Here is a 24,241-nt window from a genome sequence, read left to right on the forward strand (position 1 = left end):
TATGCCGAGAAGAATAAGCAAATGTCTCCATAGCATTGAAAAGATCACAATTTATCCAACACAGAGCCACTATAGACCCCCCCCCCCCCCCCCCCCACACACACACACACACACACACACACACAAAAACAAATCAAAGCAAAGAAGAATTCCAGTGCAATAGGCTACTTCCGTTTTACCGGTCCGGTAAAGAGGTGCAAGGCAGATTTAAGTATAGTTAAACAATTAAAAAATTTTATATGTGTTCTACTGTAGAAATTTTAAATGGCCGACAGTAATATGCAGTAATTCATAATTGAATGTGATGAGACAAAAAAAAAAACTTACATTAGACAAAAAATGAGTTTGGTCCTGTAATGTTCTAGACATGTTTATGCTCTTAATCCAACATCAAATGATGGTACTTTTTTAAATTCATAAATAAACAGTAGACGAGAGAAATGAACAAAAAAAAGGGTACTTCAGACTCATTTGATCACATGGGATATAATTTATATATATAAAAAGAATGCACTGAAACTAGGACCATAGAGTTTCATTAATTTCACAGCTATGCAGAAGCTGCACAGAGGTATAGACATTCCTTACCATTGATAAAATCAGCATTCCTCTCTGTGTAGGAAAAATGAACGTATGCAACATCAAAGAAAAACTGTCAAACACTAATAATGTTTTTCAAAGCAAATGTATAATGCACGCCAAAGAATAAATTTAATTCAGGCTGATTGGATTTATAGAATTATGACAATAATCTATGTTATTAACTTTATTATTCATGCCATTATGATTGTACATAATAAAATTGTACTTCAATTAAAGTTATACTGTAGCTAAATAGGTATTTGCACATGTTAAGGTATAAAGAAGAAACTGACCACAGCAATGTCAACACATTTCATTGAGGTCCATTGACTCTTTAATGGGATCCAGACCTCAGCCGTCCTGCGCTGAGAACAATGGTTAATCTGCATATCACACATTTAAACTAATATTTTAAAAACTCAGTGTAAGCTACACCAAGTCTCCGGGCTCATGGTATCTTAGATAACACCAATATATTAAAGGTGACATATAATGCCCCTTTTCACAAGATGTAATATAAATCTATGGTGTCCCCAGAATGTGTCTGTGAAATTTCAGCTCAAAATACCCCCCAGATCATTTATTATAGCTTGTCAAAGTTGCCTCTTTTTTGGTGTGAGCAAAAAAATATATATTGCTATATATATATAACATACTTATAACATACTACATATACAAGATAAGAATAGTTCTGTCTTTAGTTTTGTCCACTGGCTGACTCTCGTAGTTTGTGGCAGGCTGTTACATATTTTGCTGCTGTTGTGATTGAGCTAGAGTTTTCTCCCAAAATATGATTTAATTTTTCTGAATTTGGTAATGCCATAAAATGTGGTTCTAGTTTTTAGAATCTAGTGAAATAGTTGGATCTAATCCTTTGATAGTGATCTCAGTGTACCAGGAAGTGTTCTTCTGTCTCCACCTCTCTCAACACAGTCTCTGCTCTCTCGGATGCCATAACACACACACACACACACACATACGCACGCACGCACGCACGCACGCACGCACGCACGCACGCACACACACACACACACACACACACACACACACACACACACACACACACACACACACACACACACACACACACACACACACACACACACACAAAGACGCCTTTCTACAGCCAGACTGTGGTCACTCAGTCTGTATCTGGTTAGGGTCTTTCTCAATTATGCTCTTTCACACAGCTCAGGTATTCTGCTGGTTTATAATCTCTTTTCAGGTGTAAATAGAGTTCCATCTTCTTTTATAATTTAGTAGCATCTTTCCAATAGCTGTTGTAATTTTGTTTTTGTAATTGTATAATTAGTTTGGGGCAGATAGTGCTGTGCTGGTCTGGCTGTAGTTTCAGCATCAGCTGTGAGAGTGCGTTCCTTACACCGCAGGGCTACAGCCTGGTATGAGTCGGCTCACTGCACTTCAGGTGCTGGTAGAACTTCACAGCCGTTTTTTGGATACTGATCAGGGGTATTGTCCTAATTCAGCTCTGCACAAGTTGTTTGGTGTCGCTCTGTTTACTTTTGGATGATTTTACAAATTTGGGTATGCAGAGTTTCAATTTCCTCTTTTTCCCATTTTGAAAAAATTTGGGTTATATCTCGCTGCCATAGAGAGCAATTGGTTCAATTATTGCTTTTAGGATTTTTAGCCAGGTTTGAATTGGAATTTCATGTCGAATACTATTTTTAATCATGAAGAAGACTCTCATTGCTTTTGCTTTCAGCTCATTCACAGCCAGATTAAAGTTCCCTGTTGAACTCAGTTTTAGACCCAGATATGTGTATTCGTAGGTGTGTTGGAGGACTTCGTTTCCTGCTCTGAAGATGTATTTATTTTCCCTACACCTGGATCTATTTTGAAAAATCATTATTTTTGTTTTTGCCAAGTTAATTTTGAGAGCCCATGTTTGACTGAATGTCTCTACGACGTCGAGGAGCTGTTGTAGTCCCTCTTTTGTTTTTGACAAAATGACTAAATCATCTGCAAAGAGGAGACATTTAATTTCTGATTCAGTCAGGGTTGGGCCGGGGGCAGTGGAATTATTTAATGCTTTGGCTAATTCGTTTAAATAAAAGTTAAAGAGAGTAGGGCTCAATGTGCACCTTTGTCTGACTCCTCGTTGTTGGGGGAAAAATTCTGTTTGTTTATTCCCTATTTTTACACCACATGTATTGCTGATCAAATAAAATATTTTCCCTCCAATCCCATTTTCCAATAGTTTTATGAAGAGTCCTTCGTGCCAGATCGAATCGAAAGCCTTCTCAGTCAATAAAGCAAGCAAAGACTTTGGATTTATTTATCAATGATCGTGTGGAGGGTGTAAATGTGGTCAGATGTTCTGTGTTTGGGCAGAAATCCAATTTGACTTTTGTCCAGAATTTTGTGGGTTTTGAGAAAGTTCTGCAATCTTATGTTAATAATCGAACAGAATATTTTCCCCAGGTTGCTATTGACACATATGCCTCTGTAATTGTTTGGCTCATATTTGTCCCCTTGTTTAAGGATTGGAGTAATCAGGCCTTGGTTCCAGTTGTCTGGGAAATATCCTACACTCAAAACAATGTTGAATAATTTGATCATTGCGGTTTTGAATTTGTCATTGGTGTATTTGATCATTTTGTTTAATATTATTCCATCAATGCCACATGCCTTGTTGGGTTTTAAAACATGTAATCGATCTGTAAGCTCATTTACTGTGATTGGGAAATCCAGGGGGTTCTGATTGTCTTTAATTTTTTCTTTCAGGATTTCTAATTTGGTTTTTAATTCATTTCGAGCTGGATTTGTTTCAGTTGTTTTGTACAGATTTTCAAAGTGTGTCCTCCATATGTTCCCGTTTTGAATGGCCAATTCTTCCTGTTGTGGTCTATAGAGCCTGTTTCAATTGTTCCAAAAGTTACTATTTATTGACTCCTCCATTGCTTGAAATAATTGTTATGTGTGTTCTTCCTAGTTTACTCTTAGAGTTTGTGTGTACAGTCTGAGAGCTTCAGGATATTGATGGCGGAGTTTTTCGTTCATTGTCAGGATCTCTGTGCTTTTGATTTGAAAGATTTCGTACTGTTGTTCGAATATGTTTGCACTCACTGTTTCGTTTGTGTTTTTTGGTTTCCTTTTTGATGATTTTCTCTTCAAATTGCACATGGATGCTGATTGGTGGAATATGTTGGTAATGTCACTTAGTGCCAGATTTATGCCTAATTTATTCTGTGAATATGTGTTAATTATAAATTTGTCCAATAATAGTTTGATCGTTTGACTTTCTATTGCATTTCGATAATTTTCTGTGCTGTTTTTTTGTCCACTTGAGGGTGGTTGCAGCCTCAGTAAATGAGAGGGCTGTCTGCGTGATTTATTGCTATGAGTTCGTCTTAAATATAGCTAGTGTAATTTTACAGTGGTCTGACAGAGGTGTTTGAGGACTGACTGTGAATGCCCTGAGATGTACTGGGTCAATGTCTGTAATTAAATAATCTACAGTAGGCTACTGTTGCCCAGGGAAGAGTTAAGGTATAACAACCAAAAGAGTTCACTATGGCCCAGTGATGGACTGGTCTCTCGGTCTCTCTCGGTCTCTCTCTCTCTCTCTCTCTCTCTCTCTCTCTCTCTCTCTCTCTCTCTCTGTTTGTGTGTGTTTTGGCCTTTTACTGTTTTGAAAAGGGCAGCCTGTGAAGATTCATTTTTCATAAATCTCGTTTCGTTAAAATCTATCAGCATGTGTGGGGTGGGACTGGAACGTTATTAGGGTAAGCGATGACGGAAGTCTCATTTTTTGGAGAACTATCCCTTTAATATCACCTCTAAAACAAATAAATTTCACATCAGTAAATAGGCCAGGTTTTGTCCTCTTGGGTCAACAGAATCATTTTTATTCATAGATAACGCTTAACCTTTTTCATTAGAGCCAATTTCCTTTTTGTGGCTATAAATAATATATCCGGGTGCTGCATTTCTCCTAGTACCCACAAGAGGCTGCAGCATCACAACTAACTGACTGGTCATGTTAAGTTATTAACAGTCTATGGTCAACACACTGTACCAGCCAAATGCAACGACCCCATGCGATTTTAAACCGGTCAATGCAGTATCGACGTTTAGATAGAACAACAACTGCTGATAGAGCAAAGTTTATCATCAAACAATTTAATTAGAACTATATGTGTAAGAAAACCTCTTTTCTGTTCGTTTATCAAATCATTATTTTATTTTATTTAATGTAGGTGGCTGCATACTTTATCGAGTGCTTTCATCACGATGACCATAGAACACCATACGTCATTACCCGCTCTCTGACATAATAATGCCATGCGGACGCTCGCTCACCTTGACTCCCTCACTAGCAACCATTACACAAACACTCACAACAACTGCCGCGGGTTTGAAAAGATGGAGCAGTTTCCTCCAAAATTCAGTAAAGTGCTGGTGACACCCGACCCGCAGTACATCCCTGGGTGAGTTCTCAGTTATTTCTCTGAATTGTTATTAAATGGTTTGTTACTTATTTTGTTACAGAAGTTCACAGAGGTTGGTATTTTCTATAACGTTACAAAAAGCTAACGTTACTAACATTTCTAAATGTAACGTTACCTTCAAATGAAGCATACTGACAGCTGTCAGTCACTCTTGACTGTTGAACGTTATTGGATAAGTTCACTGGTGGTCATTGTAATCTCTATCTGTCTGCCTGTCTAAATGAATGAATCAATCATATTTTCAATATCATTGGAAATGCTAATATAATATTAAATCACTAACGTTAGGTGATTTTCCAACTTTACTAACTGTATCCCCCAGGGGATTTCAATCTCCATCATTTATTTAGCATATGTATTGTTTGTGTTTTATTTATTTAATCTTGACTCAGACTTTTAATTTTAAACCATTAAAATCCTCCATAAAAATGCTATCCTAGATGTATTTGATTTTCTTGCTTTAGATGAACACAAATTAAGAGTTTTAGGAAACTATCCATCTCTGTCCATGTAATGCAAGTTTATGGGACCCACAAAAGCTGACACTTCATAAACCACACAAAGCAAACACGATGGTAATCCCTACAACCCCAGTTGATGAATCAATGTCTTCTGAATTATAGGTGTGTGTAAGAGAAATACTAATATTTTAAACTTTTTTTTACGCTTTCGCCCAACTGTCATACACGGGTTCATGAGAAAGTTGTAAAGCACTACATCAGCATGTTGTGAATTCAGAAGCTCACGTGAGAAGTGAAGTGAAAGCATCACTTGGAGTAACTTACCGTCACTTTTCACTTGAGTTTCACAACACGCTTAGGCCTACATCACATCATAAAACCGTGTTGTTGTTTTTTGACAATTGGCCAAAAGTGATAGTTTAAAAATAAAAAAAATCTGAATTTTTCTTACACTCACCTATTGTTTCACATCAAAGGACATTGATTTGTCAACTAGGGTCATATGGATCACCCTTTTTATTTTGTCAAATTATGCAAAAAAGCCCCAAATGACACTACTATACTTATACTATCCTTGTGTATGAATTTTAAAAGGTTATTTTGTCATTCAACATTGGAGTCTGAAAGCCCCCTTCCCTTTCGCTACGCAGGCTAAGTTAACCTGCGACAGTTGAGTGCATGAAGTGTCCAACATTCCAAACTTTGTTTTTTCAGATAATTAAGGGCATCATCCAGGTATTTAAGTGCACTTTTTCTTTTTGGAAATTTCAGTGTGAACACACTACTTGCAGAAGAATGCAAATTGGAAAGCACCTTGTGTGTATTTAGAATACATATGCTAGCAGCAAAATTAGACAAAAGAGTCAAAAATTAGAATTTTTTTTTTTTAAACGACACTTCTGTCACAGAATGCATTGTGGAAATTACATTGTGGTGGCAATGATGGAAAATGACTGTATGCAATGCGTGTATGTCCACTATGTACAGTATGTACACATGGTTGACATATCATTATATATCCATAACATAATCATAATTCCCAACATCTGCTGATGGTTGTGTGCAGGTATGCAGGCTACTGTCCTCAGCTGAAGTATCACGTGGGCCAGACTTATGGTCAGTTAACAGCAAAGCTCCTGTCTTCCCCGGATGTATCTCACTCACAGAGGCTTGTACTCCATACTGGTCTCCCATCCACAGAGAAGGACACAGAGCCCTACGATGAGGCCTGGAGGAGCCAGCATGGAAGCAACAGGAACCTGGAGAAAATGATACCGGGATACACAGGTTATTAACAGCTTGGGGAATTGCAGTACTTGGTGTCAAGTTTGCAAATCTGTTAACATATCTGTCTGTGCTCCAAGGTTTTGTTCCATTGCGCCAAAACTACTTCTGCAAAACATATGCAGAAACCTGTCGAGATGCAATATTGGAGTTCAGCCAGGAACAAAAGAAGAGACTTCGTATAGCTTCTGCTGACCTGTCTTTTGCTGTCAACAACAGCGTCCCAGGCTTCAAAGTAAGATGTCACAGTCAGTTTACTCCTCTTTCACAGCTCCCCTGTGTAGGGTCACCCTGTTTAATTATACATGCTAAATATCCAGTATCGAAGCAGGTCGAGTGTCACATGCCTGTGAATGAAAGGAAGAACTGTTACTAAACAATCTCCAATCAGGATACTACATGATTTCTGGCAATTATCACCCCATTGTGATGAAACAAGCTGTGAAAGTCCCACCCCCTGATTAGACAGACAGACAGATAGATAGATAGATAGATAGATAGATAGATAGATAGATAGATAGATAGATAGATAGATAGATAGATAGATAGATAGATAGATAGATAGATAGATAGATAGATAGATAGATGCTGTTATTTGTTTTAGCTATATTCATCAGCTACCTTCTTCAGCTTGCAATATCTTTGTCCTTTGTTGTAGCCTGGAAGATTAAACAGCCCTCTGATTGCAATATCTAATGATCCTGCCCCCTACAAGGCCCCGGACCCCTGGATGCCACAAGGCTCCCCGTACCTCATGGAGGATAACAGTCCACATAAGTATTTCATTTCAGGTGAGCCAGAGATGGGCTTACCAAGATTACCAAGGTATTTTAATGAAATTTGCACCAATGTTTAACAATTGTCATTTTGACAGGTTTTACTGGCTATGTCCCCAAAGCTCGGTTCCTCTTTGGTACTGGATATCCAATCATCACCAACAAGGCACTAATCCACTTTAGCAAGGAAATGAAGGCAGGTCAGACCTCCCTCAACCTGCAAGAGGAGGAGTCTACCAGCTTGCCTCTGATACCCACAATATACCCCTCCAAATCAGGTCTCCTGCCCTCCTACACAGGTCACATACCAGGTCAGTGAAGATGGTAATTACTGTATGTTTCTTTCCAGAAGTGATGTTGTCTTTTCCAGTAGAAGAGCAATGAAAAGTTATCATTTTATATCAACAGGGTACAGATTTCAATATGGCCGTACATTTGGGAAGCTCACCCGTAATGCTTTGGGTCACACTGGTACTCAGAGGAAGAACACAGGACCAAACAGACTGAGCTGAAGACCCAACCGTGCAATTGAAATCAGTGATCACACATAACTCATCTAGGGACAATTAAAGTCATGTGGGTCATCTAACAAGCAACATGAAGCTGTGGAGTTAATGTTGTCATATTTAATGAGATTCACTATAACTTTAAAAGTGGTGGAATTGGTATGGTTTAGAATTATTATACAAAATCATATGATCACTGAAAAGCTTTTCATTTAATCCAACAAAAAGAAATTATTTTGACAAAATATATGCTTTTTACAAATACTTCCTAAATTCTTCTTGTACATGCATACCAAAAAAGCACACAATACAAACATTAATGACAACAAATCTTTATTATCACAAGGTTCCAATCAGGCACAACTTTAATATCAGGAAATAGAAAAAACACTGCCGTTAAAACTTATAATAATAGTCAAATAGTCACTAATAATCAAATCTTCCTCTTCAATGAGCTCTTGTTCATCTTTGCATCACTAACATCAGGAGTCACGCTTGGGCAAATGTAGTCATCAACAAATATCACGACTTAACTAGTTGTGCTGTTAAGTGATAAATAAGTAATATATAGCTACTCAGCATGCATATTTATCAAAGAAAATAGATAGATTTCATCGTGCAAAAAATGCAATAAACCAGCAGTTGTAATTTACTGAATACGAAAAAGGAAAACTACAGTATTAGTTTGTCATGTGTATACATTTATACTTTCATGCATGGAAATGGCTAAGTAATAGAAACTATTTTGAATACTTTTTTAAAGCCACATAGTTCAATAACAGCAGAAATTATATACTAGATGACAAGACAGCTAATGACCTGAGATGGAGATAAAGTGCAGGGATTGGTTGGAAAAGACTTCTGGGGACCTCAGTTCCAGTTTTGTGCTTGATTGCTGATAGACAATATACATCTTTGCACAAAATTTGATTGTGTAAATTTAATCTAAAAACCTTTATAACATCATGGCTTAAAAGTAAGTGATAATTTTGATACCTTTTAAAGACCAAGTTATAACAGAAATTCTCCTGATTGGTAAATCACTATAGCAATATTCTATCCAGGAACAGATATGGTGCACTTGCATTGGGTAAAATCTCATTCAGGTGATTTTTTTTATTTTGGATTAATTGTGCTTCTACTCTGTCTTGCTGAAATCAGACTCCTTGTGAGGTCTTAAAAGTTAATATTTCAGCTTTATTTGCTGTGTCTCTGTCATGGTTACCACTTGGATGAGCCTCTGGCCATTTCCCTGTCCACACTGACTGTGCTAGCAGATCCACTTTTGATGCTCCAAGCTTCAGCCATTCTGAGGGCCGCCTAGAAGAAGACAAATGTTCTGTCATAAAGACAACCGAAGTTAACAAAGTCAATTTATCAGAGGTTTTGGGGAATCACAGCTACTGACCTACTTCTCAGAGATCCACTAATGCTCTTTTGTGCCGTCTGTGGCCCAACTAGGGTTCCAACTCCAGAGCCAAAGAGTCTGGCCCAACGCAGTTCACTGAAGTGTTTCTCCTCCAGATGATTTGTTGAAGATTGTGGCATCTGAATGTTTTCCATTCCGATTGCTCCATTTTCTTTTTTCTTTGTTCCACACTCTGAGGTGGGTGTCTGATTTTGCCAAGATCCGTCGGTTACCCTTTCACTAACATCACTGTGGCCTGTTGAGCTTCTGCTGTTTGTCTGGATAGAGCTCATCTGAAGAAACTGAGCTGACTGGGCAAGAAGCTGATGAGATAGAGGTGCACTGTGCTTTTGCTTTTCCATACTTTGAGGTTCGGGTGGCAGATGAAGTTCAAAGGGCACCAGGGAGAGTGGCCGCAGCAAAAGAAGCAGCTCTTGAAACAGTTGTCCATAAATTGGCCCCTGGGCCAGAGCCAAGAAACCCCATTGGTGATAGTGTTCCGTCACAACATCTATGAATTGAGTATAAAATGAGCATTCATTTTAAAAGTATAAAATGTAGTAAGGAATTAAGTATTGTCACGACGGACAATACATTCCTTTGTAGTTGTCGCTAAACATTATAATACTTACCTACGCAAGTGTATAAATGATGGATCCAGAATTCCAAAGCACGCAAGCTAAAGAGCAATACGTTCATTAGCTAACTGTACTGTAGCATAACTTTAACAGATGTATTCAGCATTTGACCTACTTTAGCAGATCTATGATGAAGACTCTGAGCCGCATGCGACTTGATATCTGGGAACATTTTTTTACCACAGATACCAAGCTATCAGGGATTCGGGTAGATGAGCCTATGAAGACAGAAACATTGAATACCTTGGGAAAGTGTCCAATCAGCTTTTGAGGGCATTTCACTTGGGAATGAAGTCGTTTCATTTAATTATCATCTGACTGACTCCCACAGACCTGGTTGTGCCGTGGCCTCCACGATGTTCCATAGTTTGTTGAATCGCTTTCCAATAATTAAGTCAAATTTATAGGCCTTTAAACCATCTTGAAGGATGTTCTGGATTGCGGGGTAGAGCTGTTTAAGGACAAGGATGCTGATTGTGGTGCACAGTGAACTGTTTCCCAGTCTGATCTATATACAAAATGACAAAAGAATTTAAGAGATCTGATTGAGACTTAATCTTCTAAAAGGACTCTATGTCTGTACATTAAACAATATACACAATTTTTGCCTGGCAGTCTAATTAGAAACCATGGGTAATATTTCACATTTCTGTTATATTCAATGACACATCTATCCAATATATTTTGCACCACTTTCCATATTAGGTTTAAGAAAGATTTTTTTTTATTTATTTGAGTCCTGATAGTACCTTTTCCTCTGGGTCTTGTCTTGAGTTGAAATGAGCTATTATTAGATCCACTGCTAAACTCACAGCTTTCAACATACCTGCAGAAAAACAGAAAGAAATGAGAGGGATGGGAAGGAGTAAGAGATTCAAATTAATTCTGTAAAAACACATTCTGCTGATAAACAGTGTTTTTGATCCCTCAACATTCAGCCTGATGCTTTGTAAAGGAATTTAAGACTCAATAAATATTTACACAATGCAAATTAAAAATGCTGTATTTTTAGGTAATTTCTCTCAATCCCTCTAAAGGACACGGACAACTGTAAATGAAGATACGTGAACCATAATAAAAAAGCAACATATTGTACTACACACATTTCTGCTCACATTGAAACACACATACAAACGTGCCGAGTGTGTTAGCCAATCCAAGGCAGTGAGAGTTAAAAGTAGGTCACATTTTCCCCTTCAGGGAAGCAGAGGCAATGCTGCAGAGATCCACTTTGAATCTTTCTGTAGCAGAAAGGATTTTTGCCTTCAATGGCAGTCAATTGTACTTCACTTGTAGATCCGTGTTTTCTGCATTTGGAATTCCTATGCAGTACAAGCTACTGTAGAAATGTTCATATTCACATAAGTATCCATACATATCATGGGCACATTGCTATTCTGAATAACAAAAACAGAACATTATATATTGGCAATTGATAATAATAATCATGTAATAATGTAAGATGGGTGTTTAGTCATAAAAATATATGCAGAATATTTATCATCTCACTTCTCTTGTGCAGAAGATCAATTGAAAGAATATCTGAAGGAGCTTCTGGGGAAAGGCAGAACTCGTCAGGGGGTCTGTCAGTCATAGAGAATGAGTCACTGTGTTGACGCTCCCTCATAACACCTGCAGAGTTAAGGAAGCATGCATAAAAATTGACTTAAATGCATAACTTCTGCCAGATTGTTTAGTATAAATTTAGGTGCGAAGTTGAACAAAGGTTTTACGCACAAACATCCACAGCAGTACAGTAAGTGAATGGAAACAATAACATAATTTGAGATTCAATGACACTTACAAGGTGATTTCATTGGCCCAAATATGTAGTGAGCATTGGTCTTGGGTTCTTCATTGGTGCAAACCTGTGATGAAGCTTCAAGAGGCCAAAGGGATTTTTGTCCAGTGCCGGGTAGAGAGATGAGGGAGGAGATAGGAGATGAGGTCAAGGAGATGACTGATGTAATGGCAGGGGAGGAGCTTTGATGTAAAGGGTGGGATGCATCCAGAGGACCTGTAGTCTCCTCTATAATTACTGGTGGAGTCCGAGTCTGAACAAGGGGCACCTGCTCGAGAAAACAGTTGTGAGAAGCCTGTTTTCCAGACCAGGATTGTTTTTGACTTTGACTTGAGCAGGCCGTTGGACTCCCTTCTGTTTGCTCTGGGCTTTGAGGGTTTCTTGGTCTCATATTTGGACTCAAATGTGGATTTCTGTTCATCAAGTCCTGGTGAATAAGCCCTAACATTGTGCTGGGCTGGGTACAATAGGGCAGATTATGGGGCAAAATAGGACTTGATGTGCAGGTGGAACAACTGTCTGAACTGGTCGCTGCCTCCAGGTGAATGTTAGAGGAACTCCCGAGAGGAGAGGGTTGTACATGGTGCGGATGTACCTTGCTTTTGCAAGGAGCTTTGGATGGACCAGCCTTGGTGTACTTGTCGCTCATGTACTGATTGAGAAGAGAACCAAGAGTCTTGCTCTGTTGTTTTCCTGAGGGTGCCTGAAGCACAAAGGGCTGAATGGGGAGAAATGTGGGCCTTTGTGCTTTTGTGTATCGCACAACTTCTGGGGATGAAGCACATGCACCTGTAGACACAAGAAAAAAATTGTGGAAAATTGTTGCGGTTTTTCTATAAAACAAAGACCTGAATAAACAAAATATTAAGGGCTTTCTAGTTTTTTTTCCTTCTTGATTGGACTGATTACAGCTGTCAGCACTCATGGACTCGGCTGCCATCTCTAAATCATCCTGTTTCTGAATGGAGGAGAGATTATGGATAAAGTGTGAGCCTGATGGATCCTCCATGCTCTTTTTCATAGATGATTCACCATTTCCCTTCTTACATCGGACAATTTCTGCAAAAGAGGTGGCGTGTTTCCTAGATAGAGGTGAAGATACATTTGTGTCTAAATGGCAGGGACAGCTGGTTTGCAGGGCTCCCAGCTTCGATAAGGCAGAGCATTTCTGGCTGCCAGTCCAGCTCTGAGACTGAGTCGTCTTGATATAATGACAACTACCATGTTCTCTTGAAGCGGACGGACAACTTTTTATGTGTGCCATCCTCTTTTTTGTTCCCTTAGATTGGTCCTTTTTCTTCCCTTCATCACCCTGGAAAAGTTGGAAAATTGTTTGTTTCACTGTTGTGGATATCACTTGGTAGATGTAAATTATACATAAAGATCAAATAATTTGGCTATTCAAGGACAGTATACATGTTATAACACATTAATCCCTTAATCAAACCCTGAAACTAGAAATTTACCATAGGTATGGTACGATAATGGCTTAAATACCTGGTGTTCACTTTGGTCAACCTTTGGCTTCTCCTTTTCATCTCGCACTGAATGTCCAAAAAGGAAATATTCTGAAGGTGGTGAACAGCTTCCATGGCTTTGAGTCTCAGAGAAACTGGTCAAAGAGGACCAGGGTGGGCTGGGTGAAGACTGGGATGATAGGTCACATGTCACTAGTTTATAGTAATTCTGGGTGGAACCTGCTAACCGTGCCTGACTCTGCAGACACATGGTTAGGTCAGAAATTTCCATTGATGGGAAACCATCAGAGTTGGATGGATACATGTTGCAGTTTGGATCACTGCTGTGTGATGACCATTTGGGCAAAGGGTTTGAACTGTCTTGTAACACTGAACCTGATCCATGAACAGGACTACCTAGGCTAAGTGGAGTTGCAGGAACTGCATTGTTGGTTTTATTGTATATGGCACTGAAGTTAACTAGTACTCCATCTGAGCTATTACATGAAGAGTCATTGATATAGTCTGTTTGGTTTTGAGTAAAGGATTCAATAAGATTTTCAGTTGGAGCCCAGCTTCCAGGTTCCTCTAGAGTTTGCTTGCTAAAGTCTTCCACATCACCCCAATCCTGTTCATCACATTCCATTAATACAGGGGTTCCTTTGCTTTCACCGCATGTGTCAAGCTCCCTCCCTTGTTCTTTATTTTCTTTGGCTTGGCTAAAAGTATTCATATTACATCGAGTCACATTTCCTTGTAGTTGAAGGGATGACCCCTCATAGTACTTATGCAAGTTGTCTCCCTCCGAGTCCTCATCCTCTTCATCCTCATTAACTTCTGATTCAGGGATGAAGAGGTTCTGCAATTTGGGATTACCTCTGCGATGGGATGGCTCTTTATTTAGTTGAGGACTGGTTGATGGAGAGTTCTCTGAAAAAACACAAAGCATTGGGAACGATTTATATCCTCTAGAATGTTCAGTCCCCTTCTTGTCTGCTATTTCTGTTGAACTTGACTTACTTGTGTGGCTTAGACTGCCATAGTCAAGTGCTTCCCTTGGGAGATCTCCTCTCTCGGGTAGGGATATACTGTGGGTTAAATTCAGAGAGCGTGGCTGCCTAGATGTCTGTACCGAGTTATGTAGGTGCCACCCAACAGACTGGCCATGGATGTGGTACACAATCAGAGTTTCTCCTGACTTTGGGGAGACGTCCATTTTCTAAGCACAGCACTTCAAAGGATCAGTCTTTGCATGGCAGGCTGGTTAAGTGAAAAAACACAGTGAATACAAAGCTCAGTGTCTGCATTTTTATTGCTTTCAAGCAAGAATCTAATGGAGAAAATAAGCATTCAGTGAATTAGCTATAGTAATGCTTTTATATAAATCATGACTCCATACTTTACCAAACTTAAAGAGTTAGTTCACCCAAAAATGAAAATTCTGTCATTAATTACTCACCCCCATGTCGTTCCAAACCCGTAAAACTTTCATTCTTCTACGGAGGTTAATCCACTGGAGTCACATGGATTACTTGAACAATGTCTTTACTACCTTTCTGGGGCTTGAAAGTGGTAGTTGCGTAGCTGTCAATGGAGGGACAAAAAGCACTCATATTTTATCAAAAAGATCTTTATTTGTGTTCCGAAGATGAACGAAAGTCTTACAGGTTTGGAACAACATGAGGGTGAGTAATTAATGACAGAATTTTCATTTTTGGGTGAACTATTCCTTTAAAATCCAATTTTCCATATAAGCCAATAAATCACTCAGATTTGCTTAGATCTTAATGGGTGTGTCTAAATAACCAGCTTTTTTTAGTGAAAGTATTTGTAATTACAATAGATTAACTCCACCCACTTCATTTCCTTATATATCCCAGATCAGTGATAAAAACAATGGCAAAAAAACAAGCATTTCTTTTTGTTACCTCACAGAAACCGTTGGCTAGACCCCATATTAAACCTGAACACACACATACACACATTTACTTACACTATCTAAACGAAGACAGTATAGATTTCTCATGTTGCAATTATAAATCCTACAGACTAACCCTTAAAACCTATTGAGATTGTAAAACATCATTATGTAACTTTTCATTTATAAATCATTTTTCCGAATACGGTATGTCAGAATGTCTCAAAAAGAAAAATGTCATATTTTGCTTACTTATGGTGATACTTTTGTCCCCAAATAGCTTAGTAAAATAAACACTGTTATTTAAAAGATACTCAACAATATATTTGTATTTTTAGTTAATAACTTCTTTTACCTCTTTCTTCAAATTCCAGCCCTAGAATTCTATGTTTAAGTAACAGTAAATTAGGACCCTGAGTTCAGTCTGTTAGCATGGGGCAACTGCATCAACTCACCCAGCCGTGAAGCTCCATCAATCCGGGAGCCACCACATAGTCACTCTCATTCTGTCTACACAGTAACTGGAGCAAACACACTGCATGATCCCAACATACTGCTCTACATCCACTCAGCAGAGACTAAGCAAAGAAAAATAAAACATGAAAAGATTGGAAACGGGTAACGTCCCTCTTGTAGTTCCTCTTTAGTCAGACTTCTTTCTGCTCGCTCTGCACTCCTCACAGCTCATCTGTTCCTCATACCTCCCCTCCTCCCCCTGTACAGTGGTTCTGAGCCCCACAGTCCTTATAGCAACAGCATCACAGACCCCACCGAGCATGCTCAGTGCTTTGTTGTTGAGGGATCATATTTGAGGGGATGGCAGATTTGCCTCTGCTCTCAGATTTAACACTGACTCATAGAAGACTTTTCTAAAATTGAGATCCTCAATGAGAAACTAATGTTTTAAAATTATGCAGATCTCTCACATAGAAAATATGATGGTTAAAACCCCATTTTTTCCAAGAGGCTTAAAGGAATAGGTCACCTAGAAAGGAAATTCTGTCATTATTTACTCACCTTCATTTAATTCCAAACCACTTTCTACCGTGGAACTCAATAGATCTTTTGAAGACTGTGCTGGTTGCTCTTTTCCATGCAATTACAACGGCGACTGGAGCCTCAAAAAAGATGTGATAAAAGTGGTCCTTAAGACTCAGCCACTATCTTCCAAATTGAAGAACAAGTCATTATTTATTGATAATCGTCCCATCCATTGAGCTGTTAACTGCTGCGACAGGAGTTATTTATGAATCTTAAAACATTTTGTAATTAGGGTGAACCAATATTTTATTATTACACAGTGGCGGTTCTAGACCATTTAAACTGGGGGGGGGGGGGGGGGGGGTGCAAGCTGAGGGGCCAGTTACATTTAGACCTTATTGTTGTCATATCATTTTCTGCACTGCACTGCCGGCATTAACAGGCAAAATACCATGTTTATAATCATTCAACAATGTATTTGCAGTTCCATTATATTTTTACATTTGCATTACATATTCAGTATTAGTCACAGTAACTGTAATTGACATGATGTCCTTCTTTCTCTTCATTTTGGTGAGAACTATAGAGCAAAAGCAATGGGGACCAAGACGCTTATTTATTAATTTACTGAAAACAACTGACTTGCTAGGTAACTATGTCTAACCGTTTACAGGGTTCCTGCACACTTTTTAAGGCGAGACACAACAGGTGAATAGGGTAAAAATTGTAACGTACAGATATCACCATGAAACTTTACCATTTGATTACTCACATGAATAGGAGAAAAAATTGTATTACAAGTTTTCTGTAATTTTATGTTTAAACATGCTAATCAGGCTATATCTAATTAAATATGCACTAATTTGCATATATTTTGAAGTGACGTTTTTTGAAGATGAAAAAAAACAAGGTTCAAAATTATTTTTGCATTTTGTTGATATATTCAATGCAAGACATTTACAGAAGGGATTATGAATATCTCCTTTTGTTACCCTGTAAATCAGAAAATACTGCCAATAGCCTTAAAAGATTTCCGCCCTATTTTTAGGCATAAAATGTCATATAAATCAGGCCAAGAATGACCTATCAACAAATCCCTCAGAAAAAACCTTCACAATATAGTTAGGAATAGGACTGTAAAGTTTGGTGTATGTAGGTGCTACAGAAGTGGAAAATCGTCACTAGGAGTGTGAGAAAAAACTCATTTTGAGAAAACGGCCTTTAAAGATTTGTATGGCAAAATTCCACTAATTTCTATTGAAAGCCATGAATTACAGACAAAATATGCTTTTGGGGTCCATGTAAAATCAATGTATCACACTGTTTAACATCCAAAACTCATTATTGCTTCATCCATCACTGATCATAACATCCAAAACAACACTTCAACTCATCAAAACCACACATCAACAGTCCATCACACAGGTGAATATGTTTCTGCCTGAGGGACTCACAACATCTTTAGGATCCCACAATTACAGATTTGTTTAGTATTATATAGTAATTATATTATACAAAAACTGAAATGTGTTGTGTAATGTAATTTTTTTGTATAGTGTGTAAAGTATTGTATGTGATGCATGTATATAATGTCAGAGCGCGTCACGTGACGATTCTGACCGAATCATGTTGTCAGAAATTGGCATCAGCCGATGAGATTGCGCATTTCGAGTTAAATCGCCCGTTTTACTTTCATGATTGGTTGCTGATAAACAGGAAATGACCATATTTGGATCCGACAGCATTGCATAGAAGAGAGAGAGAGAGAGCTTTCTATGATGACAGGGTGCAGACAGCGATCGCGGAGCAGCATGATGATTTAGAACGCCAACTTTTGTTGAATTTATGCGAAATCTACACACGCAAACAGACAAAGTGTAGTAAAATAAAGACCTAAATGTGTATGTTGGACTTTTTTTCAGCACAAGTCTGAAAGAAAACATGTTATTAAAGACAATAGCCCAAAATCTCAAAATTGACCAGTGAAAAAAAACGGATGTTTTTGCCTGCCGTGTCTCGCCTTAAAGTCAAATTTAAGGCTTTTTAAGACCTGAATAAATCAAAATTCATACCGTGCATTAGGGGTGTAAAATATTGACAAAAATATATCTCAATATTTTCACTGTTTTGTTGATAATTAGATGATATTTTACTGATTGTGTTTTTGTGCTGGTGCCATGGCTGGTTTAGGCCTGTTGTTGACAGCAGACTCACAAAGATATTCATATTTTTTAATATTCTATGCAGTGTTCAGTTGACAGCAGGGACCGAAATTATTATTTTTCATTAATTTAATTTGCCACCTTAAATTGATTTCCAGGGGCATTTTCACCTATATATGGACATTCTTTCTAAACTTATTTAGAGTTATGAATCACCTTTTATGTCAAATACTAACATTCAAATTATTCAGTAATTATACTTATTTATACAATAATACTTAATTATACAACAATTATGAATTAATTTGACTGGTAACAGTGGTAGGCTATAGCCTACCACTGTTACCAGTCAAATTAATTCATTCAATCAAAATCCATCTTTGCAGTGCAGTCTAGAGGTGACACAGAAGCGACATTAACATATTTACACTCCATTTACATTTGACCCTTCGCAAAGAACAAATAATCCTCCCATGTTAATCTACTAACTCTCCTGACTGCTTTGTCGGACAAAATGGCCGATGGCGAATATGATTGGTCAGATCAACTGTCAATCAAGCTCCATGCGAAGGGTCAAATGCATAAATATAGCTATGATATTTTTTTTTAAATCAATATTTAAATATGAAATGATTTCTAATTTTAAAGTTTTAATCAAAGTGTACTTTAAATATGAAACTAAAACCGCCAGTAGGCGGCGGCAAGTCACTGTCTTAATAAGTGAGTTGAGGGATTCATTCATTCAACCGATTTGTTCAAACGGCTGATTCATTCGGGAAAGGAGCAAGTGATTCCTTCAAAACGCGGATTTCAGTCAATAAATCATCGCTGTCTGTTGCATTGAGACTGCTACGGTTTCATTTTAAAATTCTAGTCGGCGAAATAAAGGGAAAACAAACAATATTGAAAATATGGTATCTAAAAAGTAACTCCCAATTTTAACTTATTGTTAATTTAACTGTTGTATTATAACATCAATATCACAGTTGCAATTGTGCACTGGGAAAACGGCACTCTTGCTGATTTGATATTCTAATATAAGAACATATATGATATAAATATAAGACACAAACTAATTTGGGGACATAGCCTACCTACCGCACCAAAGTCCTTGACCGCACATAGCAGTGAAAGATAGACAAATGCGATGTCAGTTCACAGTGCCTCATATACAGTTAAAACATTGATTACAATATCATAATTGACAATACACATCGCACACCCGATACGCACATAAAAAATGAACTTGCAACTTAACTGACATTTACCAGCTTTCTCCTTCTCTCCTCTCTCGCGTGCAGGAGACAGACGTTATTCTGCCGCGATTCTCGCGAATGTGATGCGATTTGTCACGTGAACAAGCAAATCCACAAAGATAGAATATTAAAATAATTATAATACGTATACAACGATAGCAAAAAACAGTTTTGTAAAAATTATTTCACACTCCACATTTAGGGGGGCCACAAGGGAGGCCAAGCTTGTTGTCACAGGGGCACGGCCCCTCTGCCCCTCTAGGACCGCCACTGCTATAACATGAAGGAGCTGTTCAGTATTATACAGTACTTATCTTTGAGGTAAGTTACAGAAAAAAATGGCTGCCACGATAATCATCTGTTTCTGGTTGTCCTCATCCACCCCACATCACTAATGAGTTGAAAGACTTGCTTTTGATGATGGATAAACCATGGACATGGATATGGATAAACTCACAAACATCTGGTGTAGGCACTGATGGAAAAGGTGGCTAATTCCCCTCGCCTGAATGCTCTCTCAGTTCAACAACCAATTGGGGAAAAGCTCATATTTGTATCCACCATACACATGGTAAACAACAACAAGCTCATCAGATTATATATCAAAAAGCTATATATAAAAGGAAAATCGTATTCTAAATAGCATTTTAATAGTATAATTGTTCCAGCGAGTCAGGAACGAGACAGAAAACGAATCAACTCGCAAGCACATTTAATAAACAGGAAATCCAGGGAACTCAGAAACAAGGAACAGAAGTAACATAAACAACAACCGACAGCCAACAACTGAAACACAGGGGTTTAAATACACAGACAAACAAGCTAAACAAGATAACAAGGGGGCGTGGTTAATGAGAAACACCTGGGGAGACTAATAAACATGGACGAGGAACACCTGTGGACACTGAGCAACAACAAACAAAAGACAAGACACATGGCAGGATCACATGACAAACAAGGGATCACGTGATATACCAGACACAACAAAAACCCACACGTAACATAGCCCCCCCCCCATGGGCGGCTCCCGACGCCCCTTGAAACAAAAACACTAACGTTTAGGAGGGTGGTGAAGTGGAGGCGGTCTTGGGGGAGGGACGGAGGGCCAGGTTCGTGCAGGGGACCAGGGCAGAGACGACCCCTCGGGCGGCAATGGCGACGAAGACAGTCCATCGGGCGGCCAGGGCGGAGAAGACAGTCCATCGGGCGGCCAGGGCGGAGACGACCCCTCGGGAACAGACAACACACACACTGGCTCGGGAACAGACAACACACACACTGGCTCGGGAACAGACACCACAGACTCTGGCTCGGGAACAGACACCACAGACTCTGGCTCGGGAACAGACACCACAGACTCTGGCTCGGGAACAGACACCACAGACTCTGGCTCGGGAACAGACACCACAGACTCTGGCTCGGGAACAGACACCACAGACTCTGGCTCGGGAACAGACACCACAGACTCTGGCTCGGGAACAGACACCACAGACTCTGGCTCGGGAACAGACACCACAGACTCTGGCTCGGGAACAGACACCACAGACTCTGGCTCGGGAAGAGACAACACACTCACTGGTTGGGGAACAGACAACACACACACTGGCTCGGGAACAGACAACACACACACTGGCTCGGGAACAGACAACACACACACAGGCTCGGGAACAGACACTGGCTCCGGCTCGGGAACAGACACTGGCTCCGGCTCGGGAACAGACACTGGCTCCGGCTCGGGAACAGACACTGGCTCCGGCTCGGGAACAGACACTGGCTCCGGCTCGGGAACAGACACTGGTTCCGGCTCGGGAACAGACACTGGCTCCGGCTCGGGAACAGACACTGGCTCCGGCTCAGGAACAGACACTGGCTCCGGCTCCGGCAGACGTGACTTGAACAGCCTCTGGATCGGCAGACGTGACTTGAACAGTCTCTGGATCGGCAGACGTGACTTGAACAGTCTCTGGATCGGCAGACGTGACTTGAACAGTCTCTGGATCGGCAGACGTGACTAGAACAGTCTCTGGATCGGCAGACGTGACTTGAACAGTCTCTGGATCGGACGGGACCAGCGGCGAGGACTCTGGGCTGACAGGAAGTACAGGAAGGACTTCCAGGCATTGCGGGACGCGGGAAGTCCTCTTCCTCCTCCGTCTCCGAGAGCGAGAGGGCGCTGGGCTGGATGGAACCAGCGGTGAGGGCGCTGTGCTGGACGGGACCAGCGGTGAGGGCGCTGTGCTGGACGGGACCAGCGGTGAGGGCGCTGTGCTGGACGGGACCAGCGGTGAGGGCGCTGTGCTGGACGGGACCAGCGGTGAGGGCGCTGTGCTGGACGGGACCAGCGGTGAGGGCGCTGTGCTGGACGGGACCAGCGGTGAGGGCGCTGTGCTGGACGGGACCAGCGGTGAGGGCGCTGTGCTGGACGGGACCAGTGGTGAAGGCTCTGTGCTGGACGGGACCAGCGGTGAAGGCTCTGTGCTGGACGGGACCAGCGGTGAAGGCTCTGTGCTGGACGGGACCAGCGGTGAAGGCACTGTGCTGGACGGGACCAGCGGTGAAGGCTCTGTGCTGGACGGGACCAGCGGTGAAGGCTCTGGCTGGACGTGGCTGACGTGAAGCTCTGGCTGGACGTGGCTGACGTGAAGCTCTGGCTGGACGTGGCTGACGTGATGAGGATTGGGCTGGACGCTGAGATGTTGACGCTGAGAAATTTGTCTGGACCCATATCCTCCCCTGTGACCTCCACGGAACCCCCGGAAAATCGCTTTGCGGGTTCCCACAAAGGCCTGTTTGTCGAACTCCATGCTCATGCTGGGAAGATCAGGCGAGATTCGTACTGCTGGATTCATTTGTGGTCGGTTGTTCTGTTACAGCGAGTCAGGAACGAGACGGAGAACGAATCCAATCGCAAGCACATTTAATAAACAGGAAATCCAGGGAACTCAGAAACAATGAACAGAAGCAACATAAACAACAACCGACAGCCATCAACTGAAACACAGGGGTTTAAATACACAGACAAACAAGCTAAACAAGATAACAAGGAGGCGTGGTCAATGAGAAACACCTGGGGAGACTAATAAACATGGACGAGGAACACCTGTGGACACTGAGCAACAACAAACAAAAGACAAGACACATGGCAGGATCACATGACAAACAAGGGATCACGTGATATACCAGACACAACAAAAACCCACACGTAACAATAATAACTAACTACAGTAAATATGATTATGATCTGCATGTAATGCTTTGCATGTACACATGATGAGTACACATCATTCAGAGCTTCATTTGGACAAGTGGCATGTCACTCAAACCTCCTGTATATTTTCATCAAGCTCATCCGGTGCACTCAAGCAGACAACAAAGACAAAAAGAGCCTTGTTTTTCCAGGGGAAGTCTTGTAGTCATTTTTTGTAGATATGAACATGAACGCAACATGATGATAATCAGAGCACTGGGCTGAATCAAATCTCAATGTTTGTCAGTCATGTATAAGAAAATACAAAGAACAGCTATTTTATTGGTTAATTTTTATGTGTCTTTAACTACTATGTGATTATGTCAAACAATTGATTGATACAATGTACTTGTTGTATTCATATTGTACTGCAAAACACATGGGATACTGGTAAGGTTAGGATGGGTTTGGTGATATGAGTAGGCTAAAGGATGGGTTAAGGTGTAAGGAAGAGGTAAATAATGTAATAATAGATGTCATTACATGGATTAAGTACAATGTAAAAACATGTACACAATAAGTGCATTGTATCAGATCTTTAAATGTTATTACATAGTAGTTAAAGACTTAATTTTAAGTTAATATTAATATTTATATCCAATTATTGTTTTCTGTCAGGGCATGATGGTTAGTCTCAATACCGGGAGGAAATGACTGAGGCACCTAACCCGCAATCGCTCTCCACTGCTCTGGGTTTGTTTGTCCATGGTTTGCGTTGTGTTCACTACTCACTACTCCTAATGTGTGTGCACTATCTTGGTGCACTAACTTGATCCAGAGGACAAATTCTGAGTATTGGTTACCATACTTGGCCTTCACATGTACTTTCACTCCACTTTTACTTACAATTAAGTAGAATGATCAATGAATTTGACTTGATTGCTTAAAATGTTTTGTTCCATAAATGGATTGAGCTTAGTACTGTACATATACACTCACTTAAAGGATTATTAGGAACACCTGTTCAATTTCTCATTAATGCAATTATCTAATCAACCAATCGCATGGCAGTTGCTTCAATGCGTTTAGGGGTGTGGTCCTGGTCAAGACAATCTCCTGAACTCCAAACTGAATGTCAGAATGGGAAAGAAAGGTGATTTAAGCAATTTTGAGCGTGGCATGGTTGTTGGTGCCAGACGGGCCGGTCTGAGTATTTCACAATCTGCTCAGTTACTGGGATTTTCACGTACAACCATTTCTAGGGTTTACAAAGAATTGTGTGAAAAGGGAAAAACATCCAGTATGCGGCAGTCCTGTGGGCGAAAATGCCTTGTTGATGCTTGAGGTCA

The 24,241-nt window shown here is 40.0% G+C and overlaps 2 protein-coding genes across 5 annotated transcripts; one reads left to right on the forward strand and one right to left on the reverse strand.

The window, feature by feature from the left end:
- Nucleotides 1–4,601: 4,601 nt before the first annotated feature.
- On the forward strand, nt 4,602–11,128 carry cimip2b (ciliary microtubule inner protein 2B). The gene is made up of 6 exons (XM_077242998.1): nt 4,602–5,036; nt 6,585–6,805; nt 6,883–7,037; nt 7,461–7,593; nt 7,677–7,889; nt 7,987–11,128. Exons 1-6 carry the CDS (start codon nt 4,891–4,893, stop codon nt 8,088–8,090), a joined length of 972 nt encoding a protein of 323 aa, XP_077099113.1. The 5' UTR covers nt 4,602–4,890; the 3' UTR covers nt 8,091–11,128.
- On the reverse strand, nt 8,401–16,068 carry LOC143750127 (AP-4 complex accessory subunit RUSC2). 4 transcript variants are annotated; one of them, XM_077242997.1, is made up of 12 exons: nt 15,762–16,030; nt 14,409–14,648; nt 13,429–14,318; nt 13,153–13,243; nt 11,935–12,720; nt 11,640–11,762; nt 10,880–10,956; nt 10,464–10,638; nt 10,246–10,348; nt 10,125–10,171; nt 9,493–10,003; nt 8,401–9,404 (listed from the first exon to the last, which is right to left on the reverse strand). In XM_077242997.1, the coding sequence occupies exons 2-12, from the start codon at nt 14,602–14,604 to the stop codon at nt 9,242–9,244; spliced, it is 3,162 nt and encodes a 1,053-aa protein (XP_077099112.1). In that variant the 5' UTR covers nt 14,605–14,648; nt 15,762–16,030; the 3' UTR covers nt 8,401–9,241. The 4 variants fall into 4 exon arrangements, with proteins under 4 accessions (XP_077099112.1, XP_077099110.1, XP_077099111.1 ...); XM_077242995.1 differs by having other exon boundaries at nt 11,935–13,243; nt 15,762–16,068; XM_077242996.1 differs by lacking the exon at nt 15,762–16,030 and having other exon boundaries at nt 13,429–14,644.
- Nucleotides 16,069–24,241: the final 8,173 nt, after the last annotated feature.

The sequence above is a fragment of the Siphateles boraxobius genome, unplaced genomic scaffold, assembly GCF_051911475.1.
Source record: "Siphateles boraxobius isolate OS27281-9 unplaced genomic scaffold, OSU_SipBor_1 25, whole genome shotgun sequence".
Lineage (NCBI taxonomy): Eukaryota > Metazoa > Chordata > Actinopteri > Cypriniformes > Leuciscidae > Siphateles > Siphateles boraxobius.